The sequence below is a fragment of the Colossoma macropomum genome, unplaced genomic scaffold (genome assembly GCF_904425465.1).
Source record: "Colossoma macropomum unplaced genomic scaffold, Colossoma_macropomum, whole genome shotgun sequence".
In the NCBI taxonomy this organism is placed as follows: domain Eukaryota; kingdom Metazoa; phylum Chordata; class Actinopteri; order Characiformes; family Serrasalmidae; genus Colossoma; species Colossoma macropomum.
This window is the reverse complement of record NW_023494810.1, coordinates 24,989,437-25,007,623: the sequence shown is the minus strand read 5'-3', so window position 1 is coordinate 25,007,623 and position 18,187 is coordinate 24,989,437. Positions and strand designations below refer to the sequence as shown.

At 39.5% G+C, this 18,187-nt stretch overlaps 1 protein-coding gene across 2 annotated transcripts; it reads left to right on the top strand.

Moving 5' to 3' along the window:
• The first annotated feature begins 6,720 nt into the window (after nt 1-6,720).
• On the top strand, nt 6,721-17,813 carry cse1l (CSE1 chromosome segregation 1-like (yeast)). Of its 2 annotated transcripts, XM_036559654.1 has the most exons (25): nt 6,721-6,830; nt 8,030-8,119; nt 8,219-8,361; nt 8,464-8,565; nt 8,908-9,053; nt 9,593-9,683; nt 9,777-9,884; nt 10,012-10,104; nt 10,295-10,462; nt 11,078-11,207; nt 11,516-11,581; nt 11,807-12,009; nt 12,152-12,236; nt 12,333-12,394; nt 12,612-12,748; nt 12,920-13,023; nt 13,137-13,234; nt 13,659-13,809; nt 13,967-14,175; nt 14,516-14,613; nt 14,713-14,798; nt 14,937-15,018; nt 15,308-15,454; nt 16,505-16,736; nt 16,980-17,813. In XM_036559654.1, exons 2-25 carry the CDS (start codon nt 8,035-8,037, stop codon nt 17,067-17,069), a joined length of 2,916 nt encoding a protein of 971 aa, XP_036415547.1. In that variant the 5' UTR covers nt 6,721-6,830; nt 8,030-8,034; the 3' UTR covers nt 17,070-17,813. The 2 variants fall into 2 exon arrangements, with proteins under 2 accessions (XP_036415547.1, XP_036415548.1); XM_036559655.1 differs by lacking the exons at nt 14,937-15,018; nt 15,308-15,454; nt 16,980-17,813 and having other exon boundaries at nt 16,505-16,732.
• The last annotated feature ends 374 nt before the right edge of the window (nt 17,814-18,187 follow it).

Sequence of the window (18,187 nt, the reverse complement as noted above, 5' to 3'; positions counted from 1 at the left end):
TTTTTTGAATTTCAGTTTTGTTTCAGCACATTAACGTCTGGGTCACCATTATTACTTTTGTTTTTATTTTCCAAAATTAAAAAAAAAAATGTTTCATTTTTATTCAGTTTCAGTTTCGGATTTGTTTTTGGTATTATGGTGAATATTTTATAAAAACTGGCACACACTACAAAAAGCACATCTTGGAAAAATGCAAGTGAAATTGTCTGAAATCTACTGGGCATTTAGTTTGACCTAGAAGGAATGAACTTCTAGACCATCTGTCATGCACTGCAAGTGCATAAATGAAAATCTTTTTTATCCATTATATTATGGTTATAATTTTGATTTGGTTTTAGTGTTTCTGCAAACTGTTGTTAATAACCTTGTCAGTCTTTTTGAACTCAAAACCACAGTTACATTCATAACTAGCATTGTTATAGTCCTTTTGGTTACCCGAGGTGGTGTAAAGCACAGTGAATGACTAAAACTTAAGTCATGAGAAATAAGACTCACCTAGAATCAGGAGTGCAAGCAGTACTACTTATCCCGGCTTCAGTAACTACGTTACTGCAGTAATAATTTACTTGAGTATAAATAAAAGTATTAATAAAGGAAACTACTCAAGTCACTCAGGCCAAGCAGATTTTGACGGGTAACCACAGATGGCAGTGGGTCGAGTCTACGCTGGCAAACAAATTCACTGGAATCACACCATAGCTGACCCAAATCATCTGGACCACCTCCAGGTGTAGTTGCCTCTTTCCCAGCGTGATCCCCTTCCTCCACAGAGAGCCTGGCAGATGAGTGGCTTGCAATGAGGCAAAGCAAGGAAGCACCCATGCAGCTTATGAGGAGGAGGAAGCCCACTGACCTCTTGCCCCCTTGCTGACTGATGCGATGAACTGTAGCCATGTTATCTGGCTGTATTTGCACACACGGGTGCCATTGTACTGGCAGTGTTTCAGTGTCAAGTAACCAGCATGTAACTCCAGCTGATTTAAGTGCTCTAAGGCCATTGATCAGGGCCACTTACCACTGATAGCATGCAGGTGTCAATGCACCACCAACCTGACAGGCATGTATCAGCCATCTGCTCAAGTGGTAAGCTAGCAAGGAGAATATGTTTTCGTCTTGGGGCACTGGGGCCATGAATATATCACCATGATTATTTTTGTTTTATTAGATTTGAAGGTAAGCAAATCAGCCATTTCTGGAACTGGCAAAGCTGTCTAGTCTGATACAAGGAGGCCTGGAATGAATGTCTTGAGCCCATGTGAGGTTCAGTGGACCATGCTCTCATAGACAGACTATAAATCAGATGGTCGAAACCAGAATAAAACATTTCTTCTGCTTATTAATGATCAGCTCTACATTTGACAGTGTGTCAGACACAGCCAGGTTCTCTTTAGAATACAATGCAAGCGAATCATTCAGGTAGAGGAGACTCTTCATGCCAATGCGAGCCTGCATGATTCATGCCTATTGATAGACTGTCTGTGCTAGGTGGGTGATGGGCACATGAAAACAAGCCCATAAACCAGGGGTCGGCAACATGCGGCTCTGTTACTGCCCTGTTGTGGCTCCACAGCAGAATTAGATCTTTAGGTAAAAATAAAATAACCCTCCTTAGCAGTAAAATAAAGCTCTGCTTGTCGTTCAACAGTTTTAACACTAAATGGTCTTAAATATTGGAGTTAATATAAAACTTCTAATTCACCCTTTAACCCTGAAGATCAGCACGCAGACAGCTGTTCACCATAGCAACACTCGCCTAGCTCTTAGCTTATGAAACAGCAAAGAGAGAGATTTAAGACAAACATCAGTAGTTTGGAGATGAATGGACTTATTTGCATTTATAATCACTCCAGCTGGTTTCCTGATACGATGAGAAACTGTCAAACACGCAAAGTCACAAAGCTGAAGTCAGTTTCATATTCACCAGCTTCTTGTTCCAATTCTCCCGTTCCACCTGGTGCAGCAGTTACATTCTGGAACGGTAAATTCGAACACGAAGCTGGTGAATGAGAAGCTGACTTCAACCTCAAAATCAAATATTGAGAGACATTTTGCAATAAACTATTCCACTTTTGATGAAACGTGTCCTGCTGGAGATGCAAGAAGAGCAGCTATAGCTGAGCTAAAGCTGAAGGCAGAGCAAAGTAAGCCTGCGTTTTCATTTATATTATATTTTTAGCCTATACTAGTACATTCGCAAATACTGAGACACATTTACAGCAAAGATGATAAAATGGACACAAAACGTTGTGGCTCCCAAGGTGGTTTGATTTTTGTTAAAAGAGCAAAAAAGCTTTTCTTAACATTTGGGTTGTCGACCCCTGCCATAAACCCATAATTCTTTAGATCTGTTGACATGATCAGCACTCCTGGAAGAACAATCTAAAGAACAACATAATATATCTCTGATCTTCAGATGCTCCTGAAGGCCTTGGTAAACTGAATCAGATGTTAGACCTTGGTTGGAGCTAAACTCTCTAAGGCTCTGGGTCTGTTGCTATAGATTATGTGCTGGAGCCACAGTAGTAGTCTGAGGAACAAGCCGTAGCTGCCCAAGCTAGATGCCAGCAGACGTATTAGTCTGGAGGAGCCAGCGATAGGAGCCCAAGCTAGTAATCAGCTTAGCAGTAAGGGGGATAGTGTGAGGAAAGCAACACAGAGCAACTGAGCTAGTGATGTCTGCCAGAGTAGAGGAGACCTGCTTTGGTTGGCACAGTTTTCACTCTCTGCCGTGTATCCCAGGCATACCACAAATTAGGATAACCCAATCAGCAGCAAGCAAAAGCTAAACATCTTAGCTAGAAGCTAACACTAGCGATGTCTGAAAATATGCCCTGGAATTATTGCCCTGATGGCTAAATTCGTGTTGTGCACTTGTGCCAACCTGCCCCAACGTGGTGGTGGTTGGCACGACATTAAAAGACAATAGCTTCAAAGCATGAAGCAACAAATAGAAACAGGCTGAGCTTTGCTATTTAAAGCAAACCAAAAATATAAACATTTGATAGCAACCAAATAACATTTTCAAATCAATTAAATAGTAGTAATGTTGGCTTGTGCTGAAGTACAATAATAAGAAAAATATAACTTAGTCATTTATTTATTTATCTTTCATTAGCCTATATTAAAATATCACAACTCATTATAAACATCTTTTTTTCTATTTCATGAATGAAACATTATCTTGTTAAAAGAAAACATGGTACAATAAAATAAAAGTGATTTTTTTTCAAATAAAAATAATATTTATATATAAATAGTACAGGTTCAAAGTTGTTATTCATGAGACATCTTATCATCAAATGACCCTTTTAAAGGCTTTTAAAGGTAAGACCAACTTGCTGTAAATTTAACATGCATTTAATGTAATGTGTGCCTAGTTGTGTTATTTACTGTGTCACTCAGTATATGGTAGTTTATAATATAAAATAATATATGTTTTTCACAATAGCCTTAAAGTTGGGCAGGCTGCCAACAAACCCTACCCACATCAGGACATAACTCTTTTTATTTCATATCTGCTAGCATTACCTTTTGTTGACTTTCAAGTGATATATCAAAATATAGTGGACTGCCATTTCTGCTATGTAAATTTATATATTAATATATTTATATAATATACACCAATTAGCTATAATATTAAAACCACTTTGTTTTTACATTCATTGTCCATTTTATCAGCTCCACTGACCATATAGGAGCACTTCATTGTTCTACAATTACACTGTAGTCCGTCTGTTTCTCTACATACTTTATGCTGTTCTTCAATGGCCAGGACCCCCACAGGACCACAACAGAGCAGGTACTATTTGAGTGGTGGATCTTTCTCAGCGCTGCAGTGATACTAACGTGGTGGTGGCCTGTTGGGATCCGACACAGCAGTGCTGCTGGAGTTTGTAAACACTGTGTCCACTCACTGTCCACTCCCTTAGACACTCTTACCTTGTCAGTCCACCTTGTAGATGTAAAATCAGAGACAGTAGCTCATCTGCTGCTGCACAGTTTGTGTTGGTCATCCTCTAGTCCTTCATCAGTGGTCACAGGACACTGTTGGCTGGACATTTTTGGTTGGTGGACTATTCTCAGTCCAGCAGTGACACGGAGGTGTTCAAAAAACTCCAGCAGCCCTGCTGTGACTGATCCACTCATAAATAGACAGTCTCAGGGAGACAGTTCCCCCTGCTTTCCCTGAAGTTAACACTGTGCCAACCAACCCCCCGTGCTAAAAAACCCTATTCTCCCCTAATCAAAACAGCTCTCACAGCCCGTGGAAGACAAGATCTCCTTTGAAAATGTTCCTGGGCTCCCAGCTGGTGAAGAACAGGGCAGGATCTTGAAGCTTTGTCGACTTGTACTTGGTTCCAACTCTAGCAGACAGGAGGAGAAATAAACCTTTCCTGTCTGATACACGGTGCTGGATTGCCATCTAGTGCCCTCTTTCTTTAAACTCTTTTATTGATTTGAGAATGTAGGTGCACAAGCTTCCCATTGCCACCATAATTTACAGTATATCTAACCACAGTGATTAAAACAGTGTTTTTATTGACACTACATATTAATTTAACTGTCCAGATGTCTGATGTTTATGAAAGGGCTGGTTCTATTACTTACACAGTAGGATCTAACCACAGAAGAGCAGCTTCATTTCAACATGACTGGAAAAGAAATATTATACAGGACATGCATAATTCATGAAATCTTTCAATGAGAATCTGCCATAGTTAATAAGCTCTTCAGTGGAGGAAAGATTAGAACAGTTTAGAGCACTTGTTACCCTGAATTTGCTAGCCAGATAATGTTGTGGCAACATTATATAGATTTATATCATGTATAATGCTAAGTGATTTTCCGTTTAGTTCCAAATTACACTTGTATTGTTTTTTTATTTTTCATAGCAGGACTACTAAGCAAAACTAATCTAGGAAATCTATCATACTATCATCTGGGACGACTGCCATCCTTAGTCAACCCCGTAATTTGCTGAGATAACTGAATAGGCTTTTGCAAAAAGCAGAGGTTTTGCTAGGCCTGGCCCTATATTGGTTGTGTTATAAAAATGAATTACCTTAGTGAGGTTAAATTATAGATCAAGACATGCTATTTTATTCCCTCCACCACAAATGGTGAATAGTGAAGGTCAGTAAATTACAGTACTGTGCAAAAGTCAGAGACCACCCTTTCATCTATTTCAGTTCCTGTTAAATTGGAAAATAAGCCAAAAAATGAGCTTCCACAACTGACATAGAGAAAACCGGACTCCTAAAAACCATGCAAGACCTTGTAGACCACCAAAAAATGTCCATACTTTCGCTGCAAGAAGACAACTGAACAGCACGGGCCTGAAAGGATGCGTAGCTATCAATAAGACATTGCTGAGAAAACGAAATAGACAAAAAAGAAGAACATTTGCTCTAGAATACTAAAACTGGACATCAGAGATGTGGAGTAAGCTTTTATGGATAGATATCACAAAATTAGTAACTGAGATTACTGCGATTGCGGGAGGCAGAAAATGCAACCAACTTCTAAGACTGAACTTTGGAGATTTACTACAAGAAGCATGTATAAATACCCCTGCCAATTTCAGAAAGCAAGTCTCCAAAAAAGAATGAAAGCTGTTTGATGAAGGCAAAGGAAGGACACACTGAATACTGAGAAAAATACAGTAAATACAGATAAATTAGTGTTTGAAGCTTTTGTGTAGTTTTCTCATAATGTTTTGTGGGTTTTTTAATGCTGAAAAATGAATAGCTTGTACTTAATGGCCGTTTTGACTGGACATTAAATAAATGAAAGAATGGTCTGGTCTCTGACTTTTGCACAGCACTTTATGTCAGATTGTTCATTTACATTTGAATCAGTGGTGGACAGTAACTAAGTAAATGTAATTTGTTACTGTACTTAAGTAGTTTTTTGTGTATTTTTACTGAAGTATTTCCATTTTTGGTGACTTTTTACTTTCGCTCCACTACATTTCAAAGTCAAATATCTCACTTTTTACTCCACTACATTACGCAAAATCTGTCGTTCCTTTTGGCTTTTTTGTGCATAAAAACCTAATGTCAAAACGAAAGAAGCATTAAGCACTATTTCATTTTATAGTAAATTTGTTTTTGCTAGTTTATGTTTATGAACAGAGACCTACAGATGCAATATAGTAAAGGAAAACTCATTTGTTAACCTGTGTTTAAAGCAGGTTTTTATTAAACTTAAACTTGTAACTAAGTTGCAAATAAATCTTAAACTGAAACTTTGCTTGTTTGCAAAAAGTTTTTTCATAGCCACTTGGTTCTACTGGTTCTAATGGAAATTGTTTGCCTTCAGTGTTTTGTTCTTATGATAATTTTCAGTATCAGACTAATTAATGACATTCTATTGAAAGATTGGTTTACCAAGAGTGACACTGGAGTATTTTCACCTAAAATGAGTTAATGAAGCAAGAGTCTTGTTACAAAAACAGTAATAGGACATTAGAGCCATAATTAGTCTTTTAGTACTTTTACTTTTGATACTTAAGTACATTTGAAGGCAAACACTTTTGTACTTTTACTCAAGTGGAGGTCTAAAGGGAGGAACTTCTACTTTTACTGTAGAGTAATATTTTACCTTGTGCATCTCTACTTTAACTCAAGTACATGGTTTGTGTACTTCGCCGACCACTGATTTGAATGACTTTAATGGTAAAAGGGGGGGGCGCTTTGCTGGGCTGTACCAGACGCCGCTGCGCATGCGCCGAGTCGTGACCGCGCAGTTGTTTGAGACGTTTGAAAGCGGGTGAAGTTCTCATCACATCTGGCCGCCGGTCGTTACAGCACTTCAACGAAAAGCACGGGGTGAGTTAAGGCTGGTTTTCTGTTTTATAGTTTGTGTACCTGGTCAAAGAAATTAGCGCATTCAGTAATTTCACCTCTCAGAGCTCCCCGAGTGTTTAATGTGTCGTTACGAGTAAAACCATGCTGTAGACGCTCAGCTAAGCTAGCTAGTCTGACTAACGGACAGTGGAGCCGTTTGTTAGCAGCAGTTCGTTAGCGAACTCTTCTCATTGCGTCTTATTAAATATTTCGACTGGATGAAGTGCCGAGCTATCAAATCTGAATTAACTGTACCGTTTTTAAACTGAGGGGCAACAAAACTTCCTTATTCTAGCCTGCTAGCTAGCGTAGCGAGCTAGCCCTTTAGCTTGGCGCTTAGCACGCCGGGTTGCTAAGGAGTTTTTGGCTTAGCTGGTTAACCCGATACTTGGCGCTATTTTAGCGATTCGGTGCAGTTATGATTCAAACAACAAAAACTCTCAGCGTTCAATGTAACTTAAGTGTTAACTGTGTTTAGCCTACACCTTGCAATGTCTTCTAGCGAAGCTTGTTAGCGTGTAAGTTAGCCGAGTTTAAACGTTAGCCTGGCGGCCTGCTACTGTGGTGTGAAGCAGCCCCGAGGATGGGCATTAAAACCCCCTCACTAATGCGAGGGAGCTGTTAGCTACAGGCCTAGCTAGCTTCCAGTGGGCTTAAGTTTGCGAAATATCAGAGTATTTTCTCCACCAGTCGAAGTTACATTGCCACTTGGCGTAACTGGTGACTGTTTGAAGCCGGTTAACTGAGTAACGTAAAGGAGAATTCCACCCATTTTTCAGAATTTTAGCATAGTCCCGTCTTTGAGAAGTAAACAGCGTCAATCAGTGGTTTGGTGTGAAATCAGCAGAGGTCCCTTTTAAGATTTGACTAGCTTAGTTTGTATCAGAGGTCATAATACAATAGCAAATTGAATGTGAATTTAATAGGAAGTCGGACGGTTAGACAGAGACTTGCGCATTATTCTAATATATAACTGTTTCCAGGAAAACTCAAAGCCATAACTTGCATTTCACGTTCATGAGGATACACTGAAGTTATTTGTCCAAGTATGCGTTGGAAATGGAGCTTGATGTAAATGATCTTTCTTAGATTGTATAAATGAACTGCATCGAGTGCTATCATTATGCTGTTCCGGTACATAAGAAAAACATTCAGTTTGTACCTATTTTTAAATCCCTTAGCTACCATGGAGTTAAATGATGCCAACCTCCAAACTCTGACTGAGTACTTGCGGAAAACACTAAACCCGGATCCACTTGTCAGGCGTCCAGGTATGATTTTACCTTAACTTTTATCTCAATATTGCATTTGCTTAAAATTTGTGAAGGTTGTTTCATGGGTTAATGTGTCTTCTTGTCCTTCATTTACAGCTGAGAAGTTTCTAGAGTCAGTGGAGGGAAATCAGAACTACCCACTTTTGCTACTGACCACACTAGAGAAGTCCCAGGATGAGGTTATCCGTGTCTGTGCTGCAGTCACCTTCAAGAACTACATTAAGAGGAACTGGCGTATAGTAAGTTTAGGTTTTACAGATTCTGTTCTAAAAAAGGGCATAAAATATCTAGAAGACATAAAGAAGTGATTGTTTTGGGTATGTGTGTCATCTCTTCCTTAGGTTGAAGATGAACCAAACAAAATTTCAGATCCTGACCGGACAGCCATCAAAGCCAACATTGTAAATTTGATGCTAACAAGCCCAGAGCAAATACAGAAGCAGGTACCGGAATTATTTTTGAAACACTTAACCCTGACCACTTTTTTGCTTCTCTTCTGTACAGCAGTGGTTCTCAGAGAGGTCCTCAGGGACCCTCTATGCCTATGTGTTGTGAGTTGGTTTGGGAGAAAAAATGTGGGCTGTCTGTGGGTCCCTGGTTTGTGAACACTGGTGTACATTAACCACATATTACCTCCACAGCACTACTGTCTAACTCTTAAAACTTTTGAAAGCCATACTTCAGAATTTTACTTGTAGATGTACATTTTTAGAAGGTCTATTTAACGTCTTTACAAATCTTTCACTGTAAGTTGCTGTAGCTTTGACTTTGTTTTTGTTGCCCAGTTGAGCGATGCAATCAGCATCATTGGACGAGAAGACTTCCCACAGAAGTGGCCCGACCTCCTGACGGAGATGGTGACACGTTTCCAGAGTGGAGACTTCCACATCATCAATGGGGTTCTCCGCACAGCTCATTCACTTTTTAAAAGGTTTTGGCCCCTTGAGATTAAGCTGCACACTTTTGTTTTAGTAAAAATATTATACTAATATAATAGATATGAACAGATATTTTTATCTACAGCTGCTATGAAATTTCTTGTACTTTGGCCCCAGAAGTCATGGGTAAAAGTTGGGATGCACAATATCAGTCATATCAGTATTGGCACATAATTATGATTTAACCAGTATTTTAGACATTACAGATATCTGATGACACATTTATTGTATACTGGAGGAGCAGACATTTTTTTACGTAATCCTATGCTACAGTGCTGAAATGCCTATATTTAATCGGTTTTACTGTATTAATAACTCTACATGTGAAGATTACTTTTGTCTGTATACAAAATGTATTGCTGCATTATATCAGCACCGACCAGTAATTCCACATCGGTACATACCTTACGCTTGCCAGCTTCTGTCATTTTTCCTGTAGACCAGCACACTTAACATTTTTAATAACAACCCGTTATTGGCTAATGTGAGTTACTTTGTGGAACAGCATCCGTTAAAGGTTTTTGTCCTTCAGATATCGGCACGAGTTCAAGTCCAATGAGCTGTGGCTGGAGATCAAGTTGGTGTTGGACACTTTCGCCCAGCCTCTTACTGAGCTTTTTAAGGTAAAGCCAGACTATCCTTGTTAGTGTTTTTTTCAAGTTTAGCTGCTCAGTTGGTGTTTAAATGCTAATGAAACTTACTGTTTCCACTCATAGGCCACAATTGACCTGTGTCAAACTCATGCTACGGATGTAAATGCCTTGAAAGTTCTCTTCTCCTCCCTTACACTCATATCAAAGCTGTTTTACAGTCTCAACTTCCAGGTATGGGATCTGCTTATGTTGGCATTAGGATACGTAGTGTGTTTGTGAAGTGCCTTTAATTGTGAAGCAGTTTAGGGTAACATAGTAGCCTTGGTGTTCTCTATAATGTTTTCTGCGTTTTGTCCAGGATCTTCCAGAATTTTTTGAGGACAACATGGAGACTTGGATGACACATTTCCACAATTTGTTAACCTTGGATAATAAACTTCTACAGACTGATGTGAGTGTACAGAAACCTATTCAATCAATGATCAGTACATTTTAAAGTAATTCTGGACCTGTCACTTTTTTATATGGTGTAATTTCATTTAAGGTAACCTTTTTTCAAAAAGGTTTTTTTTTTTTTTCTTCCAAAGTTTTGGTAATGTCATGATAGAAAAATTAGCTGATTGCAGTTTTCCCTGCTGTAGGATGAGGAGGAGGCTGGTCTCCTGGAGCTGCTGAAATCTCAGATTTGTGATAATGCAGCGCTGTATGCACAGAAGTATGACGAGGAATTTCAGCCCTACCTGCCTCGTTTTGTTACAGCCATCTGGAACCTGCTGGTTACAACAGGCCAAGAGGTCAAATATGACTTGGTGAGTTACTCTCTGGTAGCCTAAAATATAGTTTTAGATTGGCCAGTTTTGCGCAGGCCTTCAGATCTTCTGGTATGTGGGGATTTCCAATACACTTTCAGAAATTGTCTATGCAGTTGAATCAGCTACCCTTTTTTGAATCGACAAGTTATTGCTCAGTTTGGTAAATCATCTCTTCAGTTTATCAGAAGAAGCTGACACATTCAGATGAACTTTCCAGAGTAAAGTTACAACTTACAAATTTCAGTGTGGCTATACAATGCCACTGTTCCAGGACCAGTGTTTGGCATCTTCATCTAGTCCTTTTTGTAGAATTCACAAATAAAATCATAGTGGATACATTTGTGTTTTGACTGCATCAGTGCATCATTCTGAAGGAGGTGTTTCAACAGGATTGATTTTTGTAATGTTAGAATTAATTATAATACTATTCAATGCAACGTGCAGTCATTTTTGTATATTCACTGTGTTTTTAAAAATTTGGCATGTACATTTTAAAATTAAAAATTCATTTGAAATGTGATTTTAACTTAAAATTAAAGTGCGTTGTTTGTTTCTGAAGTGCTCTAAATAGGGCATGAAATGGTCTCATTGATTCCTTTTTGGCTTTCCTAGCTGGTGAGCAATGCCATTCAGTTCCTGGCATCAGTGTGTGAAAGGCCACACTACAAGCATCTGTTTGAAGACCAGAATACACTAACCAGCATCTGTGAAAAGGTCATCGTCCCCAACATGGAGTTCAGAAGTGCGTGTAGAATTTCAGATCTGATTCTTTTCTTTTGTCATAAAGCGATTTAGACGTGATTTGTCATTTTTGTCTGGCTTTTTAATATGCCAACATTATTTGAGCTTCTCCAACGAAAAACTACACAGGCCGTTAACCGTTCCATACTTCTTTGGTTCAGTTTTTTTTTTTCTTTTGTATAACCTTTCAGTAAATCCAATTTTAATGTCAAAAGTTATACAAAAAGTTTTAGTGGCCCTTTTATTTTAAAAACAGGGATTCAAACAAAGCCATATCACACTCATGTGATTTTTACAACTTGTGTGCAGGTGCAGATGAAGAAGCATTTGAGGATAATTCAGAGGAGTATATAATAAGAGACCTTGAAGGCTCAGGTAACAAAACTGTGTTTCTATGGCAATAAGAAGAAACTGAATATGTCATTTAGATATGTTACATCTTTTACACATTAAGTGTAAGAGATTCATTTAAGATATTTTATTTATTTATTTAGGAATTATTTGGATGTAAGCTGTTTTTGTTTTCACTGGCTGTCAAAACACCAATTCCATTTGGTAACACTGTACTTATGATTCTTAAACTGTGTTTGCCCCCTGCAGACATTGACACAAGGCGGCGAGCTGCATGTGATCTTGTGAGAGGCCTGTGCAGGTTCTTCGAGGGCCCTGTGACAGCCATTTTCTCTGGTTATGTTAACTCCATGCTTACAGAGTATGCCAAGAACCCTGCAGTGAACTGGAAGCATAAGGATGCAGCTATCTACCTAGTCACATCCCTGGCCTCCAAGGCCCAGACACAGAAGGTTAGGGTTTATCTGTGTCCTTTGATTTAAGCATCGGATTGTATGAAATAGTACCACTTGACAGAAATGTGCATTGTGTTGAATTCTTTCATAAAGATAAGGTATGGCTTGCTACATCTTTGCCTTTGCTTCTGTCATGCAGCATGGGATCACGCAAGCCAATGAGTTAGTGAACTTATCGGAGTTCTTTGTGAACCACATTCTAACAGACCTGAGGTCTCCCAATGGTAAAAGGCTGAACTTTTTGTCATGGCTGTTTTCTACACAGCTTTAATTGCTCAATCACTACAGATGGTGCAATAGCTTTTCTTTTCTGTTCACAGTGAATGAATTTCCAGTCCTGAAAGCAGATGCCATCAAGTATGTTATGACCTTCAGAAGCCAGGTGAGCTCCTCCGCTCTTGTCCATGTGTTCTTTCACTTTGTTTCTCCCTGTACTAGACACATCTAGTAGTCATGACAGGCCATGATAACTAGAGGACGCAAAGTGTTAGACCTATTAAGAGTTTTGCTGTAAAATGTGTAGCTTAGTGTAAAGCCTTGGTGAAACATGCTCCTTTAGTTGCTGTCATAACGCACAACTGCATGTGTTCTGGTCTCAGCTTCCCAAGGAGCAGCTGCTAGAGACAGTGCCTCTACTGGTGGCTCACCTACGGGCAGAGAGCACAGTGCAGCACACATATGCTGCTCATGCCTTAGAGCGTCTCTTTACAATGAGGGGATCCAACAACTCCACACTGTGAGTCCAGCTCCTTTCTTCCTGCTGTGTGTCATGTAGCCATGTGTGTTTGTCTCTGCAGTATGCAGTTAATCTGCAGTGTGTTATAAAAAATGTACTGATACAGCGATGATTTGGTGAATTAAATATTTAATTTTCTAATTGGTTTTCTTCTCCTTTTCTGTTTATTAGTCTCTCTGCTGCTGAGATTGCCCCTTTCACTGAGCAGCTCCTCAATAACCTATTCAATGCTATGGCGATACCTGGCTCATCGGAGAATGAATACATAATGAAAGGTGCCTCTTCATAATACATTATAAAAATGTTGGTTTTAAATTTTATGAATTTTAATGTACTATGTATTGTTAAAGTGTCTTGCATTCATTATGAAGCTTTTTTATTCTTACAGCCATCATGAGAAGCTTCTCACTCCTACAGGAAACCATTGTGCCCTACATCCCTACTTTGATTGGCCAGCTCACCCAGAAGCTCCTCCTTGTCAGCAAGGTGAGCCAATCACAACTCTGCTTTCTATTAAAGTAGCTTGAACAGAGGATGCTACCCTGAGAAAAAACAGTAGCTGTTTTGGTACAACATAACTCAGAAAACTGTGCAGTGTCCAGACTGGTTGTCCATGTCTCTAGCTGTGGCAGTGGGCACACAGGCAGGACAGACATTAACAGCCATCCAATAAAGGGGACACTTCCCAAGCGGGACTTGATCCTAAAGGCAGGATGGAACATTCAACAATGAAATTGTAGTTAAATTGTTATTTAAAAGAATAATTTATTAGTGAAACCCATTTTCATATGTGATGAAAGAAGAAAGGGACAAAGGAAGATAAAACATACCATTTGAGTTTGTTAAGGGTTTGTTAATCATGTAAATATTAAAAGCAGCCTTCAAAGTCTTGATGTGTCTGTTTTTCCAGAATCCTAGCAAACCACATTTCAACCACTACCTGTTTGAGTCACTGTGCCTGTCCATCCGGATCACCTGCAAGGCAAACCCAGTCAGTGTTGGCAGCTTTGAGGAGGCCCTCTTTCCTGTCTTCACAGAGATCCTCCAGAGCGATGTGCAAGGTAAGAAGCTTCAAGTAAGCTAACAAGCAGTTTACATTTTAAGATGAAAGCAGTTATTACCAAGTATCAGTCTAATATGCAGATTTAACAGTTTGAAATAAACCTATTTAACCAGTTTTACATATTTATCTCTCTCTGTTTCTCTTTGTCTCTCCAGAGTTTGTGCCATACGTGTTCCAGGTTATGTCTCTGCTGCTAGAGATCCACACTAGCCCTATCCCCTCTTCCTATATGGCCCTGTTCCCTCACCTGCTGCAGCCTGTTCTGTGGGAACGCACAGGCAACATCCCCCCACTGGTCCGGCTGCTGCAGGCCTACCTGGAAAAAGGGGGAGCCACAATCGCCAGCTCAGCTGCAGACAAGATTGTGAGTACCTGTAGTACTGTTGTATATAGTTATAATGTAGAAAGTTTTATTTGGGCTTCCAGTGTAGATAAAATCAACAGGTAAGATTCTACTACTGTTTTTAGCTGTGCAACTTATTTTGTCTATTTTTGTAGAGGTCAATGTCAAAAGACACTTATGTGCAAGTCTAACTGAGATTATATAATGTGGTTTGTGGCAAGTGTGTGATTTAGACATGGAGTTTACATGACGTTAATTGGTGAGGCATAAACTTCCATTATTTGTTAGCTACATTAGCCGTAGCCACCTAGCTCCAGTGCTGTGGTTCTCTGGATTAGACTGACCTCTGCTGTTGTTCCAGCCTGGTCTGCTCGGAGTGTTCCAGAAGCTCATTGCTTCCAAGGCCAACGACCATCAGGGCTTCTACCTGCTTAACAGCATAGTGGAGCATATGCCGCCGTGAGTGATCAACACCGACTCTGATGTCCTTTTGGTTCAGACTTCACAACTGAGTACCTTCATTGCTGTGTGACTACATATATTTATTCTCTGTTTTAGGGAGTCTATTACTCAGTATAGGAAACAGATCTTCATCTTGCTGTTCCAGAGACTGCAGAGCTCCAAGACCACCAAGTTCATAAAGAGTAAGTGTGGAGTGAAACACTTTCTGTTTCTGTATTCTGTTTCTTTGAGTTCTGTGGTCTGTATTGAATTAGATTGTCTGTCTGTTTGTTTTCAACCAGGCTGATTAATGACCCTGCCTTTTGCCTCTGACTTCACAGGTTTCTTAGTCTTCATCAACCTCTACTGTGTGAAATACGGGGCTATTGCTTTGCAGGAGATATTTGATGACATCCAGCCAAAGTAAGTATGAATCTTCAGGGATTTTCCTAATTTGATGGTATTGGTAGCGTTGTGTTAGTTCTGTATAACTCATGACAATACCAACAGATGATGGAACTAGCACATGAAAATACTGATACAGCTGCCAGCAGATTGTTTATCTTCAGCAGATATAAAGAAGTGAAATACACATTTCAGTAAAACTTATGGGGAGAGTTTGACCAGATTTGTGCATAGTTAAAATTGTATCTGTAAAAAGAGGGTCAGTGTGTTTTAAATTTCACATATTCATTATTTATTAAATTGGCAGGATGTTTGGCATGGTGTTGGAGAAGATAGTGATCCCAGAAGTGCAGAAAGTATCTGGGCAGGTAGAGAAGAAGATCTGTGCAGTGGGCATCACAAAGGTCCTGACTGAGTGCCCAGCCATGATGGACACTGAATACACCAAACTCTGGTAAGACACAGTGTATTATTCAGTGACTATACAACATTAAGGTGCAAAATCAAAATCAAACAGATCTCCTTAGCTCAGCAGACAGTCATTTCTGTCCATTTTTTGCCTCTTGCTGGGTGCACCTTAAAGTTAAAATAAACATGACGTCAGATGAGGAAGACACAGGGGAGAGAGCAGCAGACCGTATTGAATAACCAAGTTTGATGATATGGCAACAAGTGGGGAAATGACTGTGTGCTAAGCGAAGTGGGGGTGTGCTTTTTTATTTTTTATTTATTTATTTATTTTTTAGCTGTTAAGCTAAGGTTGGCAGGTCTGGATATGTTTTATTACTGACACAGTTTTGCCCAAATAAAATATTTTACAAAGTTGAACTGTGTACATATCTGAACTTAAAAGCTAGTTAAGATAAAGTTGTAAATAGAGAGAGTATTGGTACTCTATGGCCAGTATTTGTGGATCAGTTATCTGTATCTGTTTTGGAAGGGGGGGAAAAAGGGGTATCTGTGCATCCCTAAAACTTCATCTAGGTTACTGTATTTGCTAACATTCATTTTAATAAATAACCTTTCAGAGCAATGTTGAGATCATTTAGCTAAGTTTTTCTTGGCTTAGCTAGTGACCTTGCTGATAGCTCAGGTTACACATGACTGAGCTCTCATTTACATTGACGTTAAATAACACTTTGTTCACATGTATGCAAACTTTTGTGTTCGTGGTATGATAAAGGACATTGTATAGAAAACTAAATGTTGGTTGCATCTAACATTACACTGACTAACTTAAATCTCACTGTATAAGGTTTTGTAGGGGATTTATTTGATCAGTTAGTTAATTAAAAATGTACTTTTCATGTAAATGAAAAACTGACTGATTAATGAAGAGCTGTTAATGTTGGCATACTAAAGTTGTTGTTGTGTGTGTTTTGGTCCAGCCTGCTTGACATTGGAGTGTAATGTGGCCCAGTTTAAACACTGACTAAATTGATGAATCATCAAAATAATCTGCAGATTTTTCTGACATTGGTGGAATTGATGTCGTTTGTTGTAGGCCTCTTGTGCTCCAGGCTCTGATTGGTTTGTTTGAGTTGCCTGAAGATGACAGTATCCCTGATGATGAGCATTTCATTGACATTGAGGACACACCGGGATACCAGACGGCTTTCTCCCAGCTGGCCTTTGCTGGCAAGAAGGAGCATGATCCGATAGGAGATGCTGTCAGCAACCCCAAAATTCTGCTAGCTCAGTCTCTGCACAAACTGTCTACAGCCTGCCCTGGGAGGGTGAGAATGCCCCAAGTTTTTATTATGATTATTTTTTTAAATTATTACTGCGTGCTGCTGTATCTTATGCTGCATAAAGGTAACCAGGCTACAGAAAATACATCCAGAATAACATTTTGGCTGTTTGCAACTGTAAAGTGTGGATCTTTTCTCAAGAATTTGAAGTGGGGGGAAAAAATACACTTTAATTTTTAGCGTTTCTTTATTACACAAATTCTAATTTGATTCTTCTTTTTCCGGAAGGTTCCCTCCATGCTGAGTACGAGTCTGAATGCTGAGGCGCTCCAGTTCCTGCAGGGCTATCTCCAGGCAGCTTCGGTCCAGCTGGTCTAAAGGAGGACTTTAGCTTTCTCTCCGTTTCGTCCCTGGAGTCTGACAAACCACAGGGGAAAGGAGAGTCACTGTTGAGATTGGGACTGATGTACCTGGACTACACAAACCAACAGACAACCAGTCGACTTGACATCTCACACACATAAGCAGCCACAGGGTTGCCCAAATTTGCGCTGTCATCTGTGAGAGGGTGTTTTAAAGAGTTCTAAAAAAATGGATTGTGTGTGAAATAATGGACCAAGCAGAGAATAGCAAAGTTATCCAAGTGGTTATGTCCGTTTGGTGCCCAGTCAGCTACCAGTGTGCTGTGTTGGTTATTTGCGGTTGAGCAGGGCTGCTTCAGCACTCGATTTCTGATCTAGCGCTTTAATCCCTCTCCATGAATTTGTCAGTCGGCTGGCATTTACAATCCAGGAAGAACAAATCTCCATAACATTGACAACAGTATTGTTGGTGTGAAATGACAAAAGACTTTGACAGAAAACGTTTTGACAGTACGAGTTGGCAGACATTTGATGTCTTTACAAATCAATGGGAAGCAGTCTGTAGTTTTTACTGTATGAATAAGGGCTGTCGTCGTGGCACTAAAAACAAAGCTCTTAGTTTTTCTCCCCTTCCCATCCATTCTCTGCCCCTGCCTCCATTCCCTCCTTTTCCTTTTTTTTGTTGCATGTATCAGTGCTTTGTCTTCGTCCGGTCTTGGTTTTAAGGCCTTGTCTAATTGTTAATAAAGAGATGCACTTGTATAATTCTCATGGCAGTTTTTTTTTTCCTCCTCTTTTAGATTTGTTGTCTTGTGCTTCTACATAAACCTTAATGTCAAACGTGACAGTGAGACAGTAGTGTTTTGGACTGGTGTGACCTGCTCAGAGGTGAACAGAAGGTACTGTGATTCTGAATTAAATGGTGTAGATTTTGTGACCTTAAGCAATATGTTTGCATAGCTGAGAAGCTAAAGATGATATTTAGACGAGTGTAACATCCACCGTGAATGGGGAATAAATGCAAAACCTTAGTGTATCTGGATCTGTAATTAGTTTAAGTGTTGTGATACCAAGGTTATAAAAAAATTCTTGGGATCAGGATGATTGGAGTTCTTGGAGCATCTAAAATGGACC